General features: G+C 34.4%; 1 protein-coding gene across 5 annotated transcripts in view; it reads right to left on the bottom strand.

Moving 5' to 3' along the window:
- Positions 1-25,281, bottom strand: part of RFX3 (regulatory factor X3) — a 296,633-nt gene that overhangs the window by 72,297 nt on the left and 199,055 nt on the right. For all 5 annotated transcript variants that reach the window (XM_012454573.2, XM_064361481.1, XM_064361483.1 and 2 more), the window contains 2 exons: positions 7,885-7,959; positions 516-697 (listed from right to left, as the gene is read on the bottom strand). In XM_012454573.2, coding sequence (XP_012309996.1) covers positions 516-697; positions 7,885-7,959 — 257 coding nt within the window. The remainder of the gene's footprint in view (positions 1-515; positions 698-7,884; positions 7,960-25,281) is intronic.

The following is a 25,281-nucleotide window of genomic DNA, read 5'->3' as shown; positions in this document are numbered from 1 at the left end:
TTTAATTCGCCTCCAGAAATGAAATAAAAAACTCTGTTTTAGTTTCTTACTCTATCCAAACAGCATTATTTATAAAGACAAATGAAATTTTGCAAGAGTCAAGAGAAACATAGTTTTACATTTACTATGTCACTTAACTCATCATCGTTAGTATTATTTCTTTCAAAAAGGAATACAGTTGTGTGTGTGTGTGTGTGTATGTGTGTGTGTGTGTGTTTAAAGCACCATATGCAAATCTTATATTAACAGGTTGGTCTGCTAATTTCTATGTAGTTTGAGAATCAGCTCTTCTCAAAGCTTTGCTCAGTTAATGTTTTAGACAACACATAATTCTGGCTTGGAAACAGTCACTGCATAATGTCCTTTCCTTTTCCTGGGGATGTTATAAACTGAACTCATTCTATGTATTTCCTTATATGTTGTCTGTAATCAAGTACTTTTGTTTAAACAAAATACTGAATTGCCCTAATTTGAAAAAGAGAGATCAGTTTGTGATATTATTTTTCAATACTAACCTAGTGCCCAATCTCCTGGTTCGTAGCCCCATAAAAATTGACCTTATTAATTTTCCAAAAGAGGCAGCATTGACCGGGTCCAGTTTGTGTTCCTGACAGTGTCGAAGGTAGTGGTTGTATAGAGTGCTTCTGGGAAGGCTCACTCCTTCTGCTGTCTCATAATTGTCCAACAGCCACTGGAGCTAGGGAAATAAGACACAGTAAACACAGATAAGTCACATAATTTGCCAAAATTTCTACAAGACACTGCAAATGCAACATACAGAAATACTTAGAAGTTCTTCATCAAGTCTTATGACAGAGTAAACTGCTGCAATTCAGAGGCTGGTAATCTGCCTTTGAAAACACTTAGAAACATTGTAAATAGTTGAACATCACTAAGGATCTCAGACAATATCCATTTCTTCAAATATTCAAGCACACGAAGAGACATACTAATTTTCCCTGTATTGATTGCAATTTTGGAAATAGACGCCTCTTCAGGGAGTTCAAATAATCCCATTAACTGGTCATAAGTATCTGAAATTTTAACTACTACAGAGCAAAACATGCTACCAAGCCTGGCACCATGGTACATAGTATGTCTTTAGTGTTGGCTTGTTATAACACATGAACAGCAGGCTGCCTGGTATGAGTGTTTATATTCAAGTTATATTCATATTTACAGAATTTTATTTATCTCAAATTACCATTAGATAATAACCATATTGTTTACCAGGACAGATTCTGAAAGTAAAAAGGACAAAATTCAGTTATTTCTTCTCTAAATGAAAATAAACTGACTAGACATTGGCAAAGAGTTTATACACAATGAAAAGGAAACATTTATTACAACCATTTGAATTTTTCTGCCTCAAAACTGTGTTTCTTCATAATTTTGGTAGTTGGTAATGGAATACTTTTTCAGTCTATATTCATATTTTAAAGTTTTATGTTGTCCTGTGTACATTAAAAAAAATATATTTAAAGCACTGAATGTACAAGAAAATTTTAGAAAATCGAATCCAGGTCTATATTATTGAATTTTAACATTAGCAAAATTAAATTTTTTGTTCATTTATTTATTCATTAGGAGAACTGAAATAGACTTAAATAACTTTCTCAAAGTCACGTATTGTCTCAATGCCTGAGTCTGGTTTCTATTTCATATTTCCTGATTATTCCAGACCAATGTTTCACAAAAGCAGTAAATATTTCACATTACTTGTCTCAACAAAATTTTCATGCCATATATAAGATAGGTATAATAAAGAGCTGACATTTAACATACAATTCAAGTTAAATATAAATTATGGAAGTCAAATAATTCATTTATTGAGCACCAACCATGAGCCAGGTAATGTGCCAGGCATCTAGTGATGCAAAAATGAATGTGATCTCATCCCTGTCCTCTAGGAATTTGCAATGAGATGCTAAAAATGATAATATGGACATGGAAATAAATCTAAAAATTCTCAATTCTTTTTAACATATTTTAAGAATTGCAATCAAACTTAGACCCTGAATTTTCAGACTTTTAATTTTAAAATTCATTAAAATATTTTCAGAATTATTGACTTTAGTCATGACAACTGAATTTCCAAAAGCCATTTTAGTGTCAAATATTCCTACATGATGATTATGTAATTAAACTTACGTCATTAAACCCATATTGATTGTTGCCTTAGAAAATACAGCTACCAAAGCTACAAGATGAACCAGAGTACTTTTAAAAATAAAATTCAGAGTTTGATCAGAAAGACTTGAAGTCCTTCACAGGGCACATATGGGAATGAATATGAACATTTAAACATACATAGTACCTCTTTACATATTCAAGCCTGACCTATAAAAGTTTAAAAAGATGACACAAAATAAACATTCATTTTTACAATGACATAGAAGTATTACAGGCCAAAAGAATTCTTTTGATATGAATCATCTCTAACCTGATTGTCAGTAAAGAAGTTTTCCACAGGTGCTAAAACATGATTTCTGAGTATTCTAAATGACACACAGAATAGGTTTACTACATATATTCATTTAGCGTAAAAGAGAAAGGCAGCATGATTGGGAAATTAAGTTACTAAGGTTCAAGTTAGTATTTTGCCTATAAGAGTGGGAAAGCATGTCTCTTTAGTGGGTTTTCTTTTTTTTAATTTTAAGATTTGAGTATAGCTGAGAGAGACTACGTATAAAATGCAGCAATAAAAACCTGATTCATATATTTCATTCACATGCTTTGGTAAAATGATTGATTGGGAAGCACTTGAGTGATATTATGGCAGTCCTAGTGAGCGGTATTGTACAACAGTGCTGGTTCTTATTTTGTGTATGCATACTGGACAGAGCAAGGGTTGACCACCTTCTATTGGTAGTCTTAATATATTAAAGAAAGGCATATAGGTTCTTGATATAAAGGACTATAAAGAAAACACCAAGGAAAAAAATTATGGAAAGGCAAATGTAAAAAATGTAAATACTTTTTGAAAAACAGTAGTATTTTTCAACTAAACTAATGAAGGTTCCACATCCACAAACATGGAACACACAATATGTGTAAGTTAAAAATGCCAAAGATATGTTTGTATGTATATCTACCTATCCTCATAAAATTATGCATATTGTCAAAGGTATAATATTATGATTTCTTCTGAGTCAAGAAATCAATATTACTTCCTTTGCTAATGAACAGAAGACATATTATGTAGGAAAATCTTAAAGGGCATTTTTTTCCAGAAATGGAATTAGTCAATTTTATAATATGAACTTTACAACCAAAAGTATACAAATAATAAAAACAGAGCTAATGTAATTTTAATCTGATAAAAGCAAATGAAAATAATTTTAATTAACCAGATACAAATAAAACATTTTTAAAACTGCCCTACTTGTGTACTAGTCTTCTTGCAACATTTAATTACTTAAAAATGAAGATAAATATATAAAAATTAGAGCTTATTTTTCATGATCATAGAAATTATCTTGTAGACTAAAAGTTTTACTATAAAATTTGAAAAAGAAAATCTAATAGAATATTTGAAGAATACTGTGATAAATTACCTTTTTTAAAAGAAAAGTTAGCATAAATCTTAAAGTTTAACATAAAATATTTTGAGTCCAATGGTGTATTTATACATATATATGTAAATATATATATGTGTATATATATATATATATATATATATATATATATATAAAACCATTGGACTCAAATGGCACGTGTGTGTGTATGTGTTAACCAGACCACTCCTAATAAAGAAAACTTTTCATACAAATAGTGAGATAATTATAGCAAATGCTGGCACAAACTACTTAGAAGCCTAAATGATATTACTTATATCCCAACTGAATAATTTACAGGAAGTGAAGTTTTTACTGGATTGGCTATGCAGGCCTCTGAAATGGCTAGGCATGTCAAAAAATCTGCACTGTTTTTATAAACTGTTCTTCTTATATAGTTTACATTCCTAAACTGAAGAAAATCTGTTTAAATTCTTCATTTCTAGTTTTTAAAAATCAGTTTATTATATATATGCATATACATGTATATTTATATAAATCACTAGTTAGTTTGAAAAATGGTACAGGAACAGGTATTTTGATGACTATTACTTTGACAGCAGCAAAGCTACGCTTTGTTTCCTACCCCTTATATGCAGAAGGAGGAACAGTATTCCTTGCCAGAAGCCTGGAGAGCTCATTGAGAGAGCAGAAGGAAGTCAAGTGGAAGTAAAAGCCCTGAAAGGATGGAGATGGCTTTGCTGTAGCCCTGCAGGTCCCAGCTAGGAAGACTGCCAACAACTGCCCCATCTCAGGCTGTATCTCCTAGAAATTCACTGTATTAATAGAAATTAATTTAAAAGGACCCATCAGATAAGAGTTTGAGATATGGCTGGGGACTGTAATCTCCATCCTATACGCCAGTATTTAACTTTTACATTTTGACACAGTGATGAAATTATAAATCAGATATTTGAGTCTAAAACATAGTATTAGAAAGCATTACTCTGATTGCAAGAGAAACTTGGCAGTTAAGTTTCCACATAAGTTTAAGTGCAACCTAAAGGCTCCATGAGTTACCAAAAGGAAGTTAATGCCTGTTATATATTGTTTCCTTGGGTTTTGTCTTTAATACAATATATTTGGACATTAGTATTCCCCAATCTTAACATCCAATAATTTAGCAATAAATTATTATTTCTTTTGCTTTTTCATAAAATGTCTTGTAAAATGTTAACTTTTATGATTTCAAAGCCTATAAAATACCATAGGAACTTTTAACCTTTATCTTTAAAATTTGATTTTTCTAATAATGAACTAATATACACTCATTTAGGGGTGGAAACCAAGATAATTGCATCTTTCAACCTTTGCATTTAATCTGTGTTAATCAAGATAGATTAAAGATGAATGGTTTCTATTTTTCCCAAAGGGAAATCCTGAATAAAAATAAATTAACATTGCACTGCCCAATTAACATCTAAATGTAACATTTGGCATTTTTTCCCAGATGGATTATTATCCATCAGGATTCATTTTAAGTTCAGTTTACTAATGATATGCATTTTAACAGGCCTTATTTCTGTAATAACTTACATTTACAATACAGCAGAGTCAAGGAAAAGTGAGTAAAAAACAAGGTATTGCTTTGAGCTGAATATATTTTGGTAGTTACAACCAGCAAAGAACATGAAATAATTATTTGCTATATTGTGAGAAGTACATAAAATGGATGGCTAGAGCTTTTCATAAACTTTAAATGGAATTTTTAAAGAAATGTACAACCTTAAATTTTATGTGATTATTGGGGACAATTAACAACATTTCTGAATGCAAATTTACAATCTAAAATAAGTCGTTTGTAAACAGTGAACACATTACAACCATAAAATACTAATTTATATTCATTAACCCTGAGAAAATGTATAAAATAAACAAGTCTGCAGTGAAAAGAACTAGATATTCTAACTTGATTTAGGCAGACTATCCATCACAAACCTATAGCATCTTCATATATGAAAAAATTAGAAACAAAAATATTTAAATAAAAAATTATTAGACTAACAGAATTCTGTAAAGCCAAATCTAATGTACCATTCTAAAATACAAAGAGACAAACAATGTCACTCTTGCCCAGGACTTTTTAAAAGATTAGATTGTTTAGAGAGAAAAACAGTTATTTACTCTTAAACTGAAGGCTGCCTGTAGAGAAATGATAAGAGTGACCATATATTCTTTACTCAGATGGTATACCAGAAAAAGACCACCCTTTACCAACAATGTTCAAATATACACCTACTTGAAGCAAACTTGAAAACAAAGGAAACAATACAATGAATATATCAGTCTCCAAATAAATGTACACAATTGGCAAAGGCATCACAGAATTCCAAAATAATGAAGGTGACATAAGGCCTGTTCCCTTCTATTTTTTCTTTTTATTTATTCGGCAAATATTTAGTGAGTATCTACTATGTACCAGGCCCCGTTCTAGCCACTAGGGATGCCTTGGTGAATAAAACATACAAAAATCCTTACTCTCTTGAAACTGTATTTTGCAATAAATACTTGCTAATTGCCTTCCTTGATGAATTCTATAGAAGAAACTAATTTTTAAAGAACTCCAACATAGTTGAAAAGCTTCAAACAAATCAACAAATACATTTTTAAAATATATATAAAACATGTTTATACCTCTATTATTGTTCATAAAAATATTAAGATGAATAACTGAAGTTAAATTTAAAATTTAACATATAATATATTTTATTAAAATATATATGTCAAGTAAAAATGAACTCTGAATTGAGTATCAAAGCACAACATGGAAGTCTGAAAGTTGAAAAGGGTAACTAGAAACTTCATTTTTTTTTTTCTATGTCCATGCACATTTCTGACTAAAAGGGAGAACAATTTCACTTGCTATTTCCAAAGCATAAATACCAGTTGATCATCACCCTTCCCACACACACAGCCTAGTAGTATACTGGAAATCAGCCTTTGACACAACCACAGACTCATGCCAACATAGCAGGAATATATATACGTCTGAAACATAAAAGAGTGACATACTAAATACCAATTTTCAGAAACAAAAAAATGTATATTTCTTAAATTGTTTCAAAAGAAAGGGCCAGAATATATACTATTATCTTTAAGTTTAGATGTATAATTTTTCACCAAAATTATAGGCATTCACCAAGTTGGGTAACCTGGTTTTGTTTTCCATGACATTTTCCTTTGAAAAAGAAACAAGACAAAATACCCCATCTAAAAACAAATGTGTAGAACATGAGGAGGTATTTAGCACTATTTTGAGATATAAAAATTAAAACATTATTAAAAGCACAGTGAAAACATTTTTTACAAGTAAAAGTTTTAGGTTTATTAAAAAACTTTCATTTGGGCGATCTAATTTTGAGCTTTTCAGTTATAAAATATGAAAAAGAAGTCATAATACTTTATCCTTAAATTTAAGAACAAATTGTCAGTTGTGGGAGAAAAGTCTAATACTTACTAAAATGTCACTAATGTTAAGGTAGCAGAAGATCTATCTAAAAAGAATTTAAATCATGGGTCTATTTACTTTTTTGCATATATTCAGAAATCATCTTAACAAAATAAATTTTTTTAATTAGCATTTTCATTGTTTTCCCAAATGTGAACTGTTGGTAAAAATGTTTATAATTTCACAAAACTATCATCACCCTTCTTACACTTACCAGTGTCATAGTGATATCTGCATCTGACAACAGGGAACAGCTTCAGGAAATAGTAATGGTAATTCTGTTTAATCTCAATTATTAGCAATTTATGGCTTGTCGACAGTCTCACTTTTTCTTTTGGTTCATTTCTCACTTCTCTTTAGGTCTTAGGACCTGAGTTCAACTATGGGGCTGTTTACTGACCACCTTACACAGTCTTACTGGCAAACAAATAATTTTCAAACAGTTTATCATTGGATTTGACATTAATAATCTTTTTTCTACTTAAAGAATATTACTGGTCAGGCAAGTAGACACAACTGTTGGACACAGATGCAGATTACAAGTATTTGCTTCATAGTAAATAAATACCAAACTAAAACATGATAAATATTGAAAATTACTATTGCTTACTTTTTACAAATACACGGCAACTTGTTACTAACTTGAAAACATTATATCTGTACCCAAAGAGTACAGAAACCTAATAAAGCAATATACTGGAGACTATTTTTTGGATATTTCACTGTACAAATTGCCCATTAAATGACACAGAGATCATAAGGGGCTGCGAAAGGAAGGTTAAGAAGCAAAATAAACAATAAATAAAACAATCATTTAGAGGCAAGCAACACATGCAGAACAAGCAAGAGATTAGTGTACACGAAGAAGAGGCAACTTACATGGCTGTTGAGAAGAGAGCTTCTGTGAGTGGACAGACCGTCAGACTTTTGCAGCGTCTCAATCGCCATTTCAATCTGATAATAGATGTCATTAAAAAAAGGGCTCAAGACAAGATAGTAATAAAAGGCTGACCAGAGAATTTCTGATAGATTCTTTTAAGTTCAGTTTCTTCTTCAATGGTTGCTAATGAACAGCTATCACTTAATGTGTTTCCCCCCATTCTTCCCCATCCTCCAGAGAATAAAATAAAAATATGCACACTAACAATAAGCCCATTCACAAAGTAAACATTTTTTGAACATTCCATAATTATAATCGGAATGGAGACCTGAGGAGCAGGAACCCCAGTGGATTCTACTCCTTATGAAGAAACATTCTTGACTTTCATAGTTAAGGGTGTGGGATAGTAACCATTCTCTTTCTAAATAGTCTCCCACCTAAAGAGTATTTAATATTAGTGCTATTCTGTCATGAAAGGAAAATCATACTGCAGATTCTGAGTTTAATATGCATTAACATTTTAATGCAAATGAACAAAGATTCTTTCATTAATGTCCAAAAGTTACTAAATCTATACATCTCTCCATTAATCCTGTATTAAAATTTGGAAATAGGGGGGTCATTAGTATGAACAAACATGAAGAGGTAATGATGGTCCCTACATTATATTTTAGGATGTGGTGGTGAGGCAGAAATATTAGAAATGATAGCAGAAATGGAATGTAGAAGAGAAAATAATTCAGAGCCAACAAAGAGAAGGGATGGCCACAGAAACAGCTTTATTCCGTGAAATCTCAGTATACCACGAGCAATTATTAATTATCAGGTGTTACTGATAAATGTGATACATTCTTAATAACCTCATATATAAGAGGATAGATAAAGTTATCTATCTTTCAGCTCCTGGTAGTACGGCATGTTCCATTAAAAACAGGTAGTGAACACCCTGTATTTGGATACTGAGCTGTATCATCAATATTAGCTAAACTCAAAAGAAAAAAATCACACCATACAATTTAAGAGAGAAAATTGATTTAATTATTTTAACAGTCTGATTACATCAACAATTCAGTATAAGCTGTTATAAAAATATTTAAAGCTTTAAAACATAGTTAACTTTCTTATACTTTGGCTATGGAAACTGATAATGCCTTGAAATTTTAACACACTGCCCCCTCCCAAAGAAAAATAATACTTTAATATCCATAGCAAAGTCTTAATTTTCTACCAAGTTTTCAATTTCTTTATAAAGCACTTTATACACAGAACATTCAGTATCAATTATATCAACAGTAAATCTAATTTTTTTCTAAATGACTTGGGAATAGCTTTAATTTTATTTTACATTATTTTCTCATGTTGCTAAATCTTCCCTGGAGTTAATAAAACATAATACTGAGAAGAGTATGTTAGGTTAAGAAATCATAAAAAAATTCTTAAAATAGATATTAAATTAATTCATAGGAAGATATAATACAATTTATCCTACTGTTAACATTTTTTAGATAGCAAAATTAAGTAAACTGGCTTCTAAAACATTCTCTCTGCCAGAATAAATATTAATGCAGTTTATCACTATACTTGAAAATAGAGATATTGCACCAATGAAAAGAGATACATTACAGAAAGAGTAATGTAAATTTAATGAATAAACAAGCATTTTACCAAAATATTAAGCTGTGAAACTATAATGGACTTTGGTATAATATCTCTTAAAAGATGACCAATAAGTGCTTTGTTTTCAAAGGGAAAACAGAGTAGAAAACAAGTGAAAGGATTCATGTGACTATAATTCACTTATAGGAAGAATTTGCTGAAAACCCTCATTTGCCATAATGCCTACATTTTCTTTAAAGTTTGAGTGCGGAGAACTTGAGGTAAGATTTCAGTCTACTAATAAAAATAAAATGATCCATAATTTTTGATATTATAATTTTAAATGAAAGGTAAATTACCAGATATATAATTACTGAGGAACATTAAAGGAGAAGTCCATGCTCTGGGTTTGTTAATAATCACTTTCAGTTGGGTAAACCAGCACTTCTTTCTCTGGGAAAAAAAAGTCAGCTGCTGTTACTGAAGCTGCTACTGTATGGTGGTCCTAGATTTCCAGATGATTCCCTAGAAGGCCACGCTTTTAGGAAACGGCCTTCTCGTTTCTGGCCAGTTTTTTAAAGAGCTTTGGAAAGGAGCAGGGAAATATGTGAGTGAAACTGAATTCCCCAGGAATAGATATACTGACATTATAGAATGCCTTGGACCTTCAGAATTTTGATTCTTCTTTGTGTTGTTACTTTGTAATACAGATAACAAAAGGGCTATTTCTTTTGGCTTTAGGAATCTTCTGCCTAAATGACTTAGGCCTGTGCTGAATTTGTGGAGCCCAGGGAACACAAAGGAAGAAACATGGAATGATAGGACAACTAAGAAATAAAGACTGAGTTCTTCTACAAGGAAGACATCAGCCTCAGCATGCATGTTGGAGCCTACTTGGAAACCCATGGGCTTCCAAATACTCATGAATTTTTTGAGGCTTACTAATTAGTCCAGCGGGATAACCAGGACATTTAGTTGCCACCTCACTGATAAGAACTTCCAAGAAGCATACGAAAAGTTAACATGTATTTATTATAATTATTTTAAAAATACATTGACGGGAATTCTAATCTCATCAAAGGATGATAGCCCTGATTACATTTTTTAAAGGATGGGTTTTTTTTTTTTTTTTAAGTACATAGCAACTGTGTGCCTGTTATATATAAGGTCATGTGCAAAAGATCATGATTACAAAAATTTTTCATAATCCAACAGATATTACACTCCAGTAAGAGAGACAGGGATATAGTCATATATATGAATAAATGCATAATTACCCAAATGATATGGTTTGTCTGTGTCCCCACCCAAATCTCATCTTGAATTGTAGCTCCCATAATTCTAACCTGTTGTGGGAGGGACCCACAGTGGGGGGTAATTAAATCATGGGGGTGGTTTCTCCTATACTGTCCTCATGGTAGTGAGTAAGTCTCACAAGATCTACTGGCTTTATAAAGGGTTTCCCCTTTTGCCTGGCTTTCATTCTCTCTTGCCTGCTGCCATGTAAGATGTGCCTTTTGCCTTCTGCCATGATTGTGAGGCCTCCCCAGACATGTGGAACTGTGAATCCATTAAACCTGTTTTTCTTTATAAATTACCCAGTCTTGGATATGTCTTTATCAGCAGCATGAGAACAGACTAATGCACCAAACAAGACTATTTGTAACAAAAATACAAGTATAGTTCAGGAAGGTGGAAGAAAATAAAGTAGTAGTCTTTAACTTTTGAGTAGTATTCAACCCTTTTGAGGATGTAATGAAAACTGTGAACTCTCTACCTGGAAAAAATGTATGTAAGAACGCCTACAAAATTTGCAGTTATTTTCTTAGTTTATAGACTCTCTGAATTCAAAATCCATGCATTAAAAGATACAAAGGTTCAGGGGTAAAAAGGAAATCTAGGAAGAATCAACTTAATAGAGCCAGGAGGCAAGAAAGTACAGGATGTGTCCCTATTTGGGAAATGGCAACAATATATATATGCAAAATGGGGCTCCCATATATATACATTTCATATATATATGGGAGTGGTATGAGTGAGGTTGAAAAAATAGGTTGGAAGTAGATAATGTATGTGAGAATCAGGGAAAAAGTGATGTCATTAAGGTTTTTGAGGAAAGTGTAGGGATGTATGAAAAATGCTAATTTTCAGAGAAAGCCAGGAGATGGGTTTTGCTAGGTATAATGGGCCATGCTAGTAGTAAGGTTAAAATAGGTAAGAGCAAACTGTGCCCAGTAAGTGCCTGTGGACTGAATAGAAGCTTCTGGGACAACAGTAAGGGAAGAGACTATCACCCATAAGAATATACTATGACAACGGTGGGAAAGTGAGGGTGAGGAAGAAGCCATAAGAATAATGCAAAAATGGGGAAGAAGAGTACAAATGAGTCAGAATTTTGAAGTTACAAAGCTATGAAGGATTAATTAGCTGCATGATTCCAAATGGATTACTAATGTTACTCCTATGAATTAGCCCATGATTTGGGTTTATTATAGTTTTAAGGGGGTAGTTTTATGCATATGGGGAGGGGTTGTATAGACGGATAGAGGAATGGTGTGCAAATTAGCTAGATAAAATGTTAGCGGCCGGGTGCGGTGGCTCATGCCTGTGATCCCAGCACTTTGGGAGGCCGAGGCGGGTGGATCACGAGGTCAAGAGATCGAGACCATTCTGGTCAACATGGTGAAACCCCGTCTCTACTAAAAATACAAAAAATTAGCTGGGCATGGTGGCGCGTGCCTGTAATCCCAGCTACTCAGGAGGCTGAGGCAGGAGAATTGCCTGAACCCAGGAGGCGGAGGTTGTGGTGAGCTGAGATCGCGCCATTGCACTCCAGCCTGGGTAACAAGAGCGAAACTCTGTCTCAAAAAAAAAAAAAAAAAAAAAAAAAGTTAGCGAATTAGGATAAGTTTCTAGCAGTCCATCAAAGATTAAATTGATTTGTTAAATTTTCCATTACTATAAATTAGATATTCAAGTAAATATTTGTTCAACCTTCTGAGAGTTTGCCAATCTCAAGAAAAAGATGGTACATATCAGCATCTGACACCTAAAATACTAATTCAAAGTGAACTGGTGAGATCCCATGCTTCCAGTTTATTGTAGATCATTTAAAAAGTTAACTTCATTCTTTAGGAAAAATTTGTAAATTCTTCTAGGTAAAAATATACTTAACACTAAATGATGTTTTATTATAATACCCATAACTGTCATATTTAAGGTAGGAAATGATGATCAGTTAACACTGATGGAAAATTTGCTTAAAAGTAGGCTCATTGGCTGGGCACAGTGGCTCATGCCTGTAATCTCAGTACTTTGGGAGGCCAAGGCAGGCGGATCATGAGGTCAGGAGATCGAGACCATCCTGGCCATAGTGAAACCCTGTCTCTACTAAAATACAAAAAATTAGCTGGGCATGGTGGTACGCAACTGTAGTCCCAGCTACTCTGGAGCTTGAGGCAGGGGAATCACTTGAATCTGGGAGATGAAGGTTGCAGTGAGCTAAGATCATGCCACTGCACTCCAGCCTAGTAAAAGAGCAAGACTCTGTCTCAAAAAAAAAAAAAAGTAGCCTCATTGATCCAAAACATTACTGGCTCAAATGTTCAATGTGATATTCTCACATACCATCTGAGGAAACGCTCCTACCCTCAACAAAGATATATCCTTGCAGCTTCATACAACAAAAATGATTAGAATACCAGGTAGCTGGAATTTAAAAGTGATTCAAATTCAAGGAATTTGTAGTTTTTTTTTTAAATATAAGAATAAAATCAAACAACTATCCCTCTCCCAGTATAAGTATGGTGTGTGCTGCTGATAGTAGGAAATTCATTAAACTAGCAGTTTCATATATACATACACACACACACACACACACACATATATACACACACACATATATACATATATAGATATATACACACACATATATACATATACAAACAGAATGAATTAAATAATTGAATATTACTGGAAGGAAGGGAAATTACTCCTTGCTGTTACAGTTTGACAAAGCATGGGTAAGGTGGTTGTTTAGTAGCAATTTGACAAATAATGCCTGGCATTCTGATAGGGGCAGGTTAGTGAACATTTGAGGCAAAGCAAACAAGATAAGATTGCATAATGTAGGTTCAAGGAAGGGTAAGATTGGTGACATGGTTTGGCTCTGTGTCCCTGCCCAAATCTAATCTTGTAGCTCCTATAATTCCCATTTGTTGTGCGAAGGGTCTGGTGGGATATGATTGCATCATGGGGGCGGTTCTTTCCTGTGCTGTTCTCCTGATAATGAATGGGTCTCACAAGATCTCATGGTTTTAGCCGGGCGCGGTGGCTCACGCCTGTAATCCCAGCACTTTGGGAGGCCGAGGCGGGTGGATCACAAGGTCAAGAGATCGAGACCATCCTGGTCAACATGGTGAAACCCCATCTCTACTAAAAATACAAAGAATTAGCTGGGCATGGTGGCCCGTGCCTGTAATTCCAGCTACTCAGGAGGCTGAGGCAGGAAGAATTGCCTGAACCCAGGAGGCGGAGGGTGCGGTGAGCCGGGATCGTGCCATTGCACTCCAGCCTGGGTAACAAGAGCGAAACTCCGTCTCAAAAAAAAAAAAAAAAAAAAGATCTCATGGTTTTAAAAACGGGAGTTTCTCTGCACAAGCTCTCTTTTTGCCTGCCGCCATCCACATAAGATGTGACTTGCTCCTCCTTGCCTTCTGCCATGATTGTGAGGCTTCCCAAGCCACAAGGAACTTTGAGTTATACATTAAACCTCTTTCCTTTTTAAATCATCTGGTCTCATGTATGTCTTTATCAGCAGCATGAAAATGAACTAATACAATTGGCTGAATGATAAGGTTCCTTTAGAAACAGGTAAATATATACAGACTGCAATTTCTTGGCTAGGAGTGTTCAATTATATAGGATGTGGGACAATTGTTAAAAAGTCTTGAGAAAGTGAATTAATCTGATATCACTTCATATATTATTAATAATTTGGGATATAAGGTAGGATAGGAGAGAATCTAGACAGGAAAACCAAATTGAAAGCTATGATAATAGTCTAGGATTGAGGTGAGAAACTGGTAACAAGAATGCAGTGAGAATGAAAGGGATGAATACAAACATATTTTCAAATTACAGCTCTAAAGGTGGGAGTCTAAGGGAGAAGGCTTGGTAGTGCCTTATTTTTACTTGAAATGAACACAATGGCCTTTATTTCATCACTATATGATTAGAACATTTCAAATACACATATCAAACACATTGACATGAATAGATTCTAAAATGTTTTCCTGCTCATTTCTCTGCTGCATAGTCTTTATTCTAAGAATACGGATCATTTTGTTATTGAAATTTCTACTGTAGTGCAAAGTACTGTAATCACATTAACAAGAGGCCTTGTGACAACCGAAGTTAGACTAATTTAAACTAATTCAAGGCCTCAGTGATATCTCTCTTCTTGAGTGTTGCTCTTTCCTCTTTTTTTCCTTTCTCTTAGATTCTTTAATTTTTTTTTAACTTTTTTTGCCTTTTTAACTTAATGATAGAGAAATAAATTTTTTTTTAGGTTAAAAAGTCCATTATTTCCATTAAAAATGGGGATGGTAAACATTCTCCATTTTTTCCCTTTAAACTTATAAAGCTTTAGACTATGAAAATATCATTGTTTTTTTTTTTTAAATCAATTCTCTGAACTAAGATATACTGCCTGTATGTATCTATTAAATGATCACCCTGGTACTGAGTCACTAATGGTGTACACCTCCTCCCCCTGATTATCTAATGTTAGGGTACATGGTGCTTGGGAGTGAAGATTGGTTCATGAGGGTCCTACAGTACCTAAAAATCAGGTAAGAAGCTACAGCAACTCCTCTAAGATCAAATGGTAGGGTGAGCCATTGTTGGTTCTTAGCCAAAAATGGGAAACCTCCATTCAGTACTAATGGAAGCCAGAAATATTTTCAGAAGATGGGGTGCAGGGGTGGGATTCAGCACTGCCTTTAGACAGATTGCTGAAATGTCAGTGTGGCTGGTCTCTGGGCAGAAAAATGATAAAGGAATTATATGTGGTCTCAAAGCTCAGCAAAGGTTAAAGAGTCAAAGCTCAGGTAATGTGGAGAACTTTCTACATTTATATGCCAGATTTCTGACCACATATTATCATGAAGATGAAAAGCCCTCTTTGCAATGTGTCATATGACAAAATGCTATGGAACATAAATAGAAAAACCAAACCTAGTTGGAGCAACATGCTGAGACAGTGGTTTACAATGAAGCCTATTCAGAGTAAATTAGACTTCATCAGAAAGTATAGAGACGACCCATCCCCATGCCATGACTTTTGCTGTGAGTGAGTTCGACTGAGTGAAGAAAGAGAGGAAGGGTGTATGGGTTGCTATAAGAAAATATTTGTGGCACCAGACAGGAACTGGAGAATTATAGTAAACACATATGTGAGTCGGCTCCCCTAACCAAACTTTGAATCCTCGAAAGACACAATCCCAGGAGTTACCTTCATTTGGGCAGAATGATCTCCATGCTAAGCCTGGAGAGCTAGAGACTATACCAATAAATTTGCTTCCAGTGTAAAAAGTGGCATGGTTACAAATGTGATAAAAATATGACCACACAAGCAAGGAGCTGGACTTTGTTCTTTTACTGGCACCGGGTAGATTCAAGAAAAAAAAAATGCATAGATTCTGTAAGACAGAGGACATCATTTCTTTTGAGTATGCCAAGCATGTGTATTTTGTGACAGACCACAGCAGTAAAGGGAACTTCCATGATTTCTCAGGAATTAGGATTAGGAATTCTAAAGGGCAAGGGAGATGTCATATTTCACATCCAGGAAAGAAAAAGTACAGAGTTTAGTGGAGCTCCAACAAAGATACAGCAACCCCTCTAGGAAGGACCTGTAGGGTGCAGGGCAGCTCTTATCTGCTGGGGGACAGAGACAGTGCAATAAATCCATGGCCTCAAACTCAGGCTAAAAACTTTCCCAATCACTAAGAAGCTAATGCTGCCTTGCTGGAATGAAGGACAGGCAGACGGTCTCTAAGCACTCAAGAGCCACCCTGAGACTTGTGCCGTATCTGTCCAAAAATCAGCATCGAAAAAGAGATTTTGAAGAAAAGTCTTACCTAAGCCAGGCGGAAAAGAGGGTGGGGAGGAGAAGAGACAAATGATGTCCAGTAAATGTTGTGCTTATGTTCTCTTTTTCCATGCTCAAAGAAGGGATCAATATTTTATTTTTTCTAAGGCAATACATATTTTTAAAAAGAAAAATGCAATAGAAAAAAACCCACATTTTCCCTATTATAAGGGAACACATTTTTCCTATGATAAGGGAATGCATTTTCCCTATTATAAGGGAACACATTTTTCTATTATAAGTCCCCATTGCCTTCTAAAGAAGGAGAGTCCTTCTCATAGGATGGCCCTTTGTTTTGCAGAGTTGCTCTCAGGTTTAAGTGTTCACTGAAGCATTGAGAGATTTTGAGATTTAGAGGAGATGAAATGGTCCCAGACCTGGAAAGCGTGAAGTTGAAGGATCACTGGCAGAATAAAAGGACAGACTGGGGAGAACAAGGTGGTACAAAGAGGCTTTGTGTGACTGTCTTTTAGAGAGTATGATGCCAGACAGTGCTTTCCTCTACAAAATCTTCAGTAAAAACTATGCCACTTGCAGATGCTTCTAGTACAAGTAATCAAGACTGGCTGGAGCACAGGGATCATTTAGGGGCAGCCGATAATGCCAAAAAGGTAAACCTCAGTTTGAAATGCAGCAAAATGGGAAGAGGTGTTGTCTTCTGTATGATTTACATGGAACCAAAAGAGGCTTCCCTGGACATGTTGGTTACATACACATCTATGCAATGTCCCAAACAGAATATCATATATATGGACAATTAGAACTCTTTCTTAATGTAAATGTTAACCTGTCATTCCATTACATGCTAATAAGGCAGGAAAAAAGAACAATTACATCATCTTATTTATTGCCTTTATAGGTCAAGGCATGTTTTCTTAACTCTGAAATGACTTTTTAATCTTTTGTTAAAAGACTAAAGGTCAAGACTGATATATTCAATGTTACTGTAATTAAAATTGGTTTCATGGTAGACACTTTCTTTTCTAGAACTATTAAAGGGATTGGAAAATAGAACAGTACAATGCTTTATAAATTACAAAGTCTGTATTAATTCTCATTTTATCTTCATAACAACTTTGTAAAATAGGAAAGGTAAGGAATATCTCTTTTTTAACAGATTAGAAACCTGAGGTTACGTGGGATTGATGGATTTTCTTGAGATATGTAGACTTTCTTGGGTATTAACAATGAAATCCAAGATTTATCATGCTTAAATTCAACACCATTGCCATCGTATACAAATATAACATGAATATAAATAAAGTGGAAATATTTCAAATTTGTAATAAAGTTATCTTCTGTTGTAATGAAGCTATCTTCTGAGATTATGAAATCAAAATTTGCTGAATGATTTACTGTTAACAAATGATTTACTTTATAATTGTAAAATTTTAAAAATGATTGATAAGTATTACTCAAAAATGATTTAAAATGATTAAGTTACTAGGCAACAAAAAGTTTTAACTAGATAAATTTTAATCATAAAAATAGTTACCTAATGTATAACGATTGCATTTTCCTGTTAACACAGATTACTCTGTTAACCTCCTCAGTGAGTGCTTTCTCAAAGACATAGCATTTCTGTTTTCTTGTGAAAACAGTAAATTATTTAGAGAAACTTAATGAAGAGGATACATTTAAAACCAGGAATTTCCTTCTGGGTATTTTCTCTTCTGATCTCTAGGACTTTAAATTTTGTTTGTATCTGAAATCAGGTAAGACAGAAACATTTCTACTTAGACACTTATGTTTAGAAAAGGTACCTGAGATGGCTGGCATCAGCATGTAGCCACCGCTCACACCTGTATGAAATGACAGTCTTTTGGTGTGAATGAAGAGGAGGGTACATCCTATAGGCAGCCATTCAACCAGGAACAATGAAAGAACACTTTCTTTTTGTAGTTAGTCTCTATAATCACTAAAATTGCGGTTCTTCAAATATGGTCCTGAACCAGCAGTATCAAAATCATTTGGGTACCTGTTAGAAATGCCAAACAAAACAAACCCCTACAATGGAGACTCTGTCCCCAGGCCTTTCATACATGTGTTGTTAATGTTTTAACCTCCTCTTTAATTTGCCCAAAGCAGTGCTTTTCAGAATGTAAGGAGCAACTAAATAGTGGGTTACAAAATCAATAACGTAAGTACCGACTAGCATTTCTAAAAAATTAATTGAATAGAGTAGAAAATAATCAGAGTTAATTGTACACAGTACGGATAAGTATTGCTTCATGAAACTTTAGTTTCAGTCATGTGTATATATTTACATATATATACATAGTCATGTTTGTATGTAGATGTGCACTCACGAATATATGTTATGTGCATATGAGTATTGGGCCACAATGTAAAGGTATTTCTCATTGTAGTTTGTGGCTTTAAACTTCAAATACTCTGTATTAAGCAGTTACAACAGCATCAGTTCCCATCTAGCCAATGGATACCTTCTTCTAAGGATCTCCAGGGTGTTCCTTGAGCTCAGCAGACCTGGCAGATATATACAGAAACATCACCAATCAAGCTAAGATTCTAGCTATGATACTGCTCTTTAAGTTGCATATTCAAACAATATGTAAATACATTACTTCCATAGCAATGTCAAAAAGTAGCTTAACTGAGAGATTCAGGATAAGCTGTCCTTTTAATAGTCAATTTTTAAAAAGCCCAGAAAGCAAATCTAGCCAGCTTTCCTTTTCACGTCCTCTTGAACGAGAAAGCAGCTAAAGGTTATCAAACCCATTTAGGTTTGATAAATGTTCAAATACATGAAATCCTTTCCTTTTTATTCACTGATAATTTTATGACATCTAGAGGAAAAAATTGTTATTATACTTTCAACCTGAAATTTTGGCAATTTTGTACCAAAGTTGTAACCTAAAGTTATTCTGAACATTTTCACAGGGAAAAAAAAATGGGTTGCATAAGAAACCTGTATAAATTGAATGTGTTTTGAGAACATCTGGCTTATGTTGGGATGTTGGGGTGAAATCAAGATTGTCTTTTTGGACTTCTTTGATTATTCTGTGGAGCCCAGATTCTTCCACCATCACTAGAAGCCTATGAGTCTGTGATAATAAAACTAGTTTCTGAGACATCAAATACAAAAGCACTTGGGAGCTTACCCCTCAGAAATTTGGGGTAAGCACTTGGGAATTACCCCTCAGACATTTGCTGGGTTAGAATTAAATAATAGGATTTAAACTCTATCTTACATTTTCAAATGATCCCTCCCTTTTGCAGTTTATTCTGAGTACCAAGAACATTTTCACTTTGTAGTTAGTCTACGTAATCACTAAAACAGACTTCCTCAAAGTGTGGTCTTGGACCTACATTTTCAATATCCCCTGGGCACTTTTTGAAAATGCGAATTATGGGGCCCTTGCCCACAATGAGTGAATCAAAAGTCACTGGGGTGAGATGCAGTGATGTGTTTTAATCAATGCTCCAGAGGATGCACACCCAAGTTTGAAAGCAGTTGCACTAAAATATGATCTTTTTTGTTGTTGTTGTTGCCAGAGTCAGACTGCAATGATTACTTAAGAAAATATAAGTAGGTAGGTAACGGGCATTCCTACAATGGTGCCAGTTAACTCTATTTAAAGACTGATTTTGCAATCTTAAGTATTGTTTGCATTCATGCTTTTCTTTCACTCTCTTGCTACCCAATTCTACCCAATCTTTAGGTAATTTTGAACTTATATAAGGAACATCATCAGGTTAAGCACCATTTTGATGAATCTAAAATTAATCAGTTGACAATGTATTAACATTTGTGATTTAAAAAATAATATGGCAAGAAAGTAGTTGAAACTAACCCTAAAAAGAAGTCTGGTGGCTACTTGTGAATTTCTATTTTTGCTTTGCAGGATTAGGTACCTTTCAGTGCAGGAACTAGCTCCATTAGCCCATACTGTAAACCCTGAAATTCACAGAAGCATAGTGCCTGGTCAACAGTACTACCTTAATAAATGTTTGAGAAAGTCAGTGACTTAAAAAAACAACAAGAGATTCTCAATACATAAATACAAATACAAAACATCAACTTTCATTCCAAAATATTGAATAATAAGAATGGCTCTAAAAATTTCAACTAAACTTAATGTGAATATTCACTGTCTAAACTTTCAACAGTCTAATAAATGAGGACTTTATCTGAAACCTAGAACAGGGTTTAATTTGAACTGTGACACCTCACAGACAATATTAATACTGGGCACATACAGGGTTTGTTTTATCAACATGCATTTGGGGAATATGACCAAAAGATATAATTTATAATCATTAAGAGCTTGTCCAAGATTTTTTCTTTCTTTTTTTTTTGAGACAGTCTCCGTCCAGGCTGGAGTGCAACAGCGCGATCTCAGCTCACTGCAACCTCTTCCTCCTGGGTTCAAATGATTCTCCTGCCTCAGCCTCCTGAGTAGCTAGGATTACAAGTACCCACCATCACAACTAGCTAATTTTTGTATTTTTAGTAGAGACTGGGTTTCACCATGTTGGCCAGACTGGTCTTCAACTCCTGACCTCATGATCCTCCCGCCTCGGCATCACAAAGTGCTGGGATTACAGGCGTGAGCCACTGGGCCCAGCTTGCCTGAGATTTTTAAAAGTAACAAGTGTCTTCTTTTTTTTAACAGATAATATATTCACATGCCTCCCACCTTTTTTTCTTCATGTATCCTTCCTAAAGCTATCTTTAGGATTAGCTGGGCGTGGTGGCTCACGCCTGTAACCCCAAGACTTTGGGAAGCCAAAGCAAGCGGATCACTTGAGGCCAGGAGTTAGAGACCACCCTGGCCAACACAGGGAAACCCCATCTCTACCAAAAAATACAAAAATTAGCTGGGCATAGTGGCATGTCCCTGTAATCCCAGCTACTTGGGATGATGAGGCAGGAGAATCACTTGAACCTGGGAGTCAGAGGTTGCAGTGAGCAGAGATTGCACCACTGTGCTCCAGCCTAGGTGACACAGTGAGACTCCATCTCAAAAAGAAAAAAAAAAGGTATCTTTAGGATATCTTATATAAGCACATACTAATATATGTTTCTATTTACACACCCACACAGACACTACTCTTTGCTTTTTCACTCAATAATATGTTTTGGAGATTTTTTTCATATAAATGTATATGTCCATGCGTGCATATGTATGCACTAATATACACACACACATTTAAATATGCTGCCTATATATATATATGTATATCTATGTATGCTACACAGCATACACACACACACACACACACACACACACACACACACGTTGCCTCATTACCTAAGGGCTATGTATGCCATGAAAGAGATAAAAGTACTAACATTTTAATTACATTTTTCCTGCTGATGGATAATTAAGCATTTTCCAATCATTTTCTTTTTTGAGATGGAGTCTCTGTCTCCCAGGCTGGAGTGCAATGGTGCAGTCTTGGCTCACTGCAACCTCCACCTCCCGGGTTCTAGAGATTGTCCTGCTTCAGTCTCCTGAGTAGCTAGGATTACAGGTACCTGCCACCATGCCCAGCTAATTTTTGTATTTTTAGTAGAGACAGGGTTTCACCATGTTGGTCAGGCTGGTCTCGAACTCCTGACCTCAAGTGATCCACCTGCCTCGGCCTCCCAAAGGGCTGGGATTACAGGTGTAAGCCACCGTGCCGGGCCCCAATCCTTTTCTATTACAAATAACTCTACAACAAATATAATTTTTATGTAGCATTTCATATACATAAGAATGTTATCAATATGATAAACTCCTGGAAATATACTCACTGTGTCAAAGGATATCTGTATTTTTAATTTTGATGAAAAATTTCCACATTGCTCTCCAATTTTGTGCCAATTTAGATTCCCATCAATCCTAATTGAGAGTACCTGTTTCCTTACACACTTTGCAAGGCTTACCACCCTCTTCTGCACTGCTTGCATGGGATGAAAAGTGTTATCTCTTTGTAACAAAAAGTTTGTTTTTCACTTCCTTTTCATCGGCTTGCCTGTTCTTGTACTTGCTCTGTTTTTGGGATTTTTTTCTGATGGATTTGTAAGAGTGGTCAATATATTTTAAAAATTAGTACTTTTGAGTATAATACATCAAAACTTTATGCCAGTTTGTTGTTTCACTATTGCCTTTACTGTGGTTTTATCATGCAGAATATTTTCACTTTTACTGAGTTTATCAGTATTTTCCTTATAGCATCTGAATTTTATATTATGCTCCACTCTAATAATAAAACACATTTTTCCATCCAAATGAAATTAATAATATAAGGACTAATATATGAACCAATCTAATTTTCTTTTATAGATATTCAATTGTCCCAAACATGATTTGTTGATAATCTATAACTTCCCAACTCACAGGCAATATCTCCTTTATTATATATAATATTCCTGCATGCATTTGGCCTACTTGTGGTCTCTAGTCTTTCATTTACTAATATATTCACGTGCCTAGACAATTATTTTAATTACTATAATTTTATAAATATTTTAGTATAGGATAGGTTGTTTCCCTCCACCCTATATCCCTCATTATTTTTCTTTTTACAAAATTTTCTATATAATTCTTGTAAGTTTATTTATATAAACAGCCTTTCTTATTAAAAAAACTATTGGTATTATGATTGAGATTATGCTGAAATATTTTATGTTAACTTAGGGAGATTAAATGTTTAATACTGAAATTTCTTATCCAAGAATATGGTATGCCTTTCCAGTTATTCAAGTTTCCTTTTGTGTCCCTGGGGAACTTTAAGGTGTTTTTTAGTCAGTAACTGGATCTTGCAAGCTTATTGTTAGTATGTTGCCAGGTATTTTTTGTTTTTATTATAAACGAGATCTTTGTTTCCATTATATTTTCTAACTATCTAAAAAAGCTATTGATTTCTTTGTGTAGTAATTTTGTGGCTGGGTGCAGTGGCTCAGACCTGTAATACCAGCACTTTGGAAGGCCAAGGCAGGTGGATCACTTGAGGTCAGGTGTTCAAGACCAACCTAACCAACATGATGAAACTCCATCTCCACAAAAAACACAAAACATTAGTTGGGTGTGGTGGTGGGTGCCTGTAATCCCAGTTACTCGGGAGGCTGAGGCAGGAGAACTGCTTGAACTCAGGAGGAAGAGGTTGCAGCGAGCTGAGATTGCACCGCTGCACTCCAGCGTGGGTGACAGAGTGAGACTCCATCTCAGAAAAAAAAATTGTACTATCACCTTACTAAATTGTCTTATTAGCTGTTATACTTTTTAATTTGGTTCTCTATGATTTTTATCAAGTACACAATCATATCATCTACAAGTTCTGACCTCTTCACCTTTCTTTGATTTTTATATTACCTTTCTTTTGCCTAACTGCATCTTTCCTGTAATTTTAAAGCACAATTAAACATCACATCTCCCTTTCTTATGAGACAGATGAAAAAGTCACTCATACTTACAATTAGTAAATTTTAAGTGTGTATGCAAAATTATTTCTAAGTCTGTAGTTAGATTACAAAACTCCTATGTTATGAAATTTACTGCCACCAATATTTACAATCAAAATGCTGTAACTAGAGTTTAAAAGAAACCAGATAATTCTGTGGCCAATAAACACAACAACTGGAGTTATGTGTACTGAGAAAATGGTAATCAAATCACACGCTTTGGGGGATGAAATAATATGCAAAGGAACATGGAAAAATTCTCTCTCAGAGAACTGACAATTGATCATACATGGTGTTGTATTTTTCCCCTTTAAATTAAACACATGGGCCAGTAGAAGAGTCAGTGTTGAAACTTTCTGAGTCTAATAATGTCACTCATAGACTACAATGTATTAATATTTTAATCTATACCAATGCGTTTCATATTTTACCTGGATTATCTAATCTTTATAAGTGAAGGATTAAGTTGGTGGGTTTTTTTCTTTAAAAATTATGTTAGTTTCAAACTAGTAACTTAACATGAAACCTGACTTGTAAACCTACGGAAGGATCAAGCAAAAGACATGTAAGTGGTTGCCTGAGATATATGTTACTTTAATATTTATAAGTTGAATTTATGAGCATACAAGATCCAGATCTTGTATAACACAGAATCTAGCATTTTCTGCCATATTACCCATACACCTGTGTTCTGAAATGCTGTTTCAATTATGAAGTAGCTAAAAAAATAAAATAATTCATTATATTTTGTTTTACAAATTCAGAGGAATTCACTGGCTATTCTCAGGAGACAATGAAGGACCCTGTCATTCTCTTTGTCTTAACTTGCTAGTTTATCAAGATTTCTAGGAGTGGAATGTCTTACAGCCCTAACAGTAAAATTATTGCCTCTAGATCTTATCAGCTTTGAGGCTGGTGCAGTGTGGAACTGACTGACAGCTGAATGGAATATAGATGAAGTGATGGAGACTACAAGTCATTCAAAGTCCCATTTTATTAAATGCTTTGAAAAGAAGGTCCAGAACCTTCAGTCAATTTGTGACTAAGTGTAAGAAGCAGACGATTCATGGTACTCTGTCTGAGGGGTTCAGGTTGCCTAGAAAAAAATGGACATAGGAAAATAGAAAAAGGAAAGATCATAATGGTGATACATGTCTCTGCCAAAATAAGTGGACGGTGTTTTTTTTTAACTGAAGCTAACTGTAAAACTCAGTAAATTATTTTAAATAGAAA

The sequence above is a fragment of the Aotus nancymaae genome, unplaced genomic scaffold (genome assembly GCF_030222135.1).
Source record: "Aotus nancymaae isolate 86718 unplaced genomic scaffold, 86718_ANA_hifiasm-v0.15.2.pri h1tg000041l, whole genome shotgun sequence".
Lineage (NCBI taxonomy): Eukaryota > Metazoa > Chordata > Mammalia > Primates > Aotidae > Aotus > Aotus nancymaae.
This window is presented reverse-complemented; position numbering and strand designations above follow the sequence as displayed.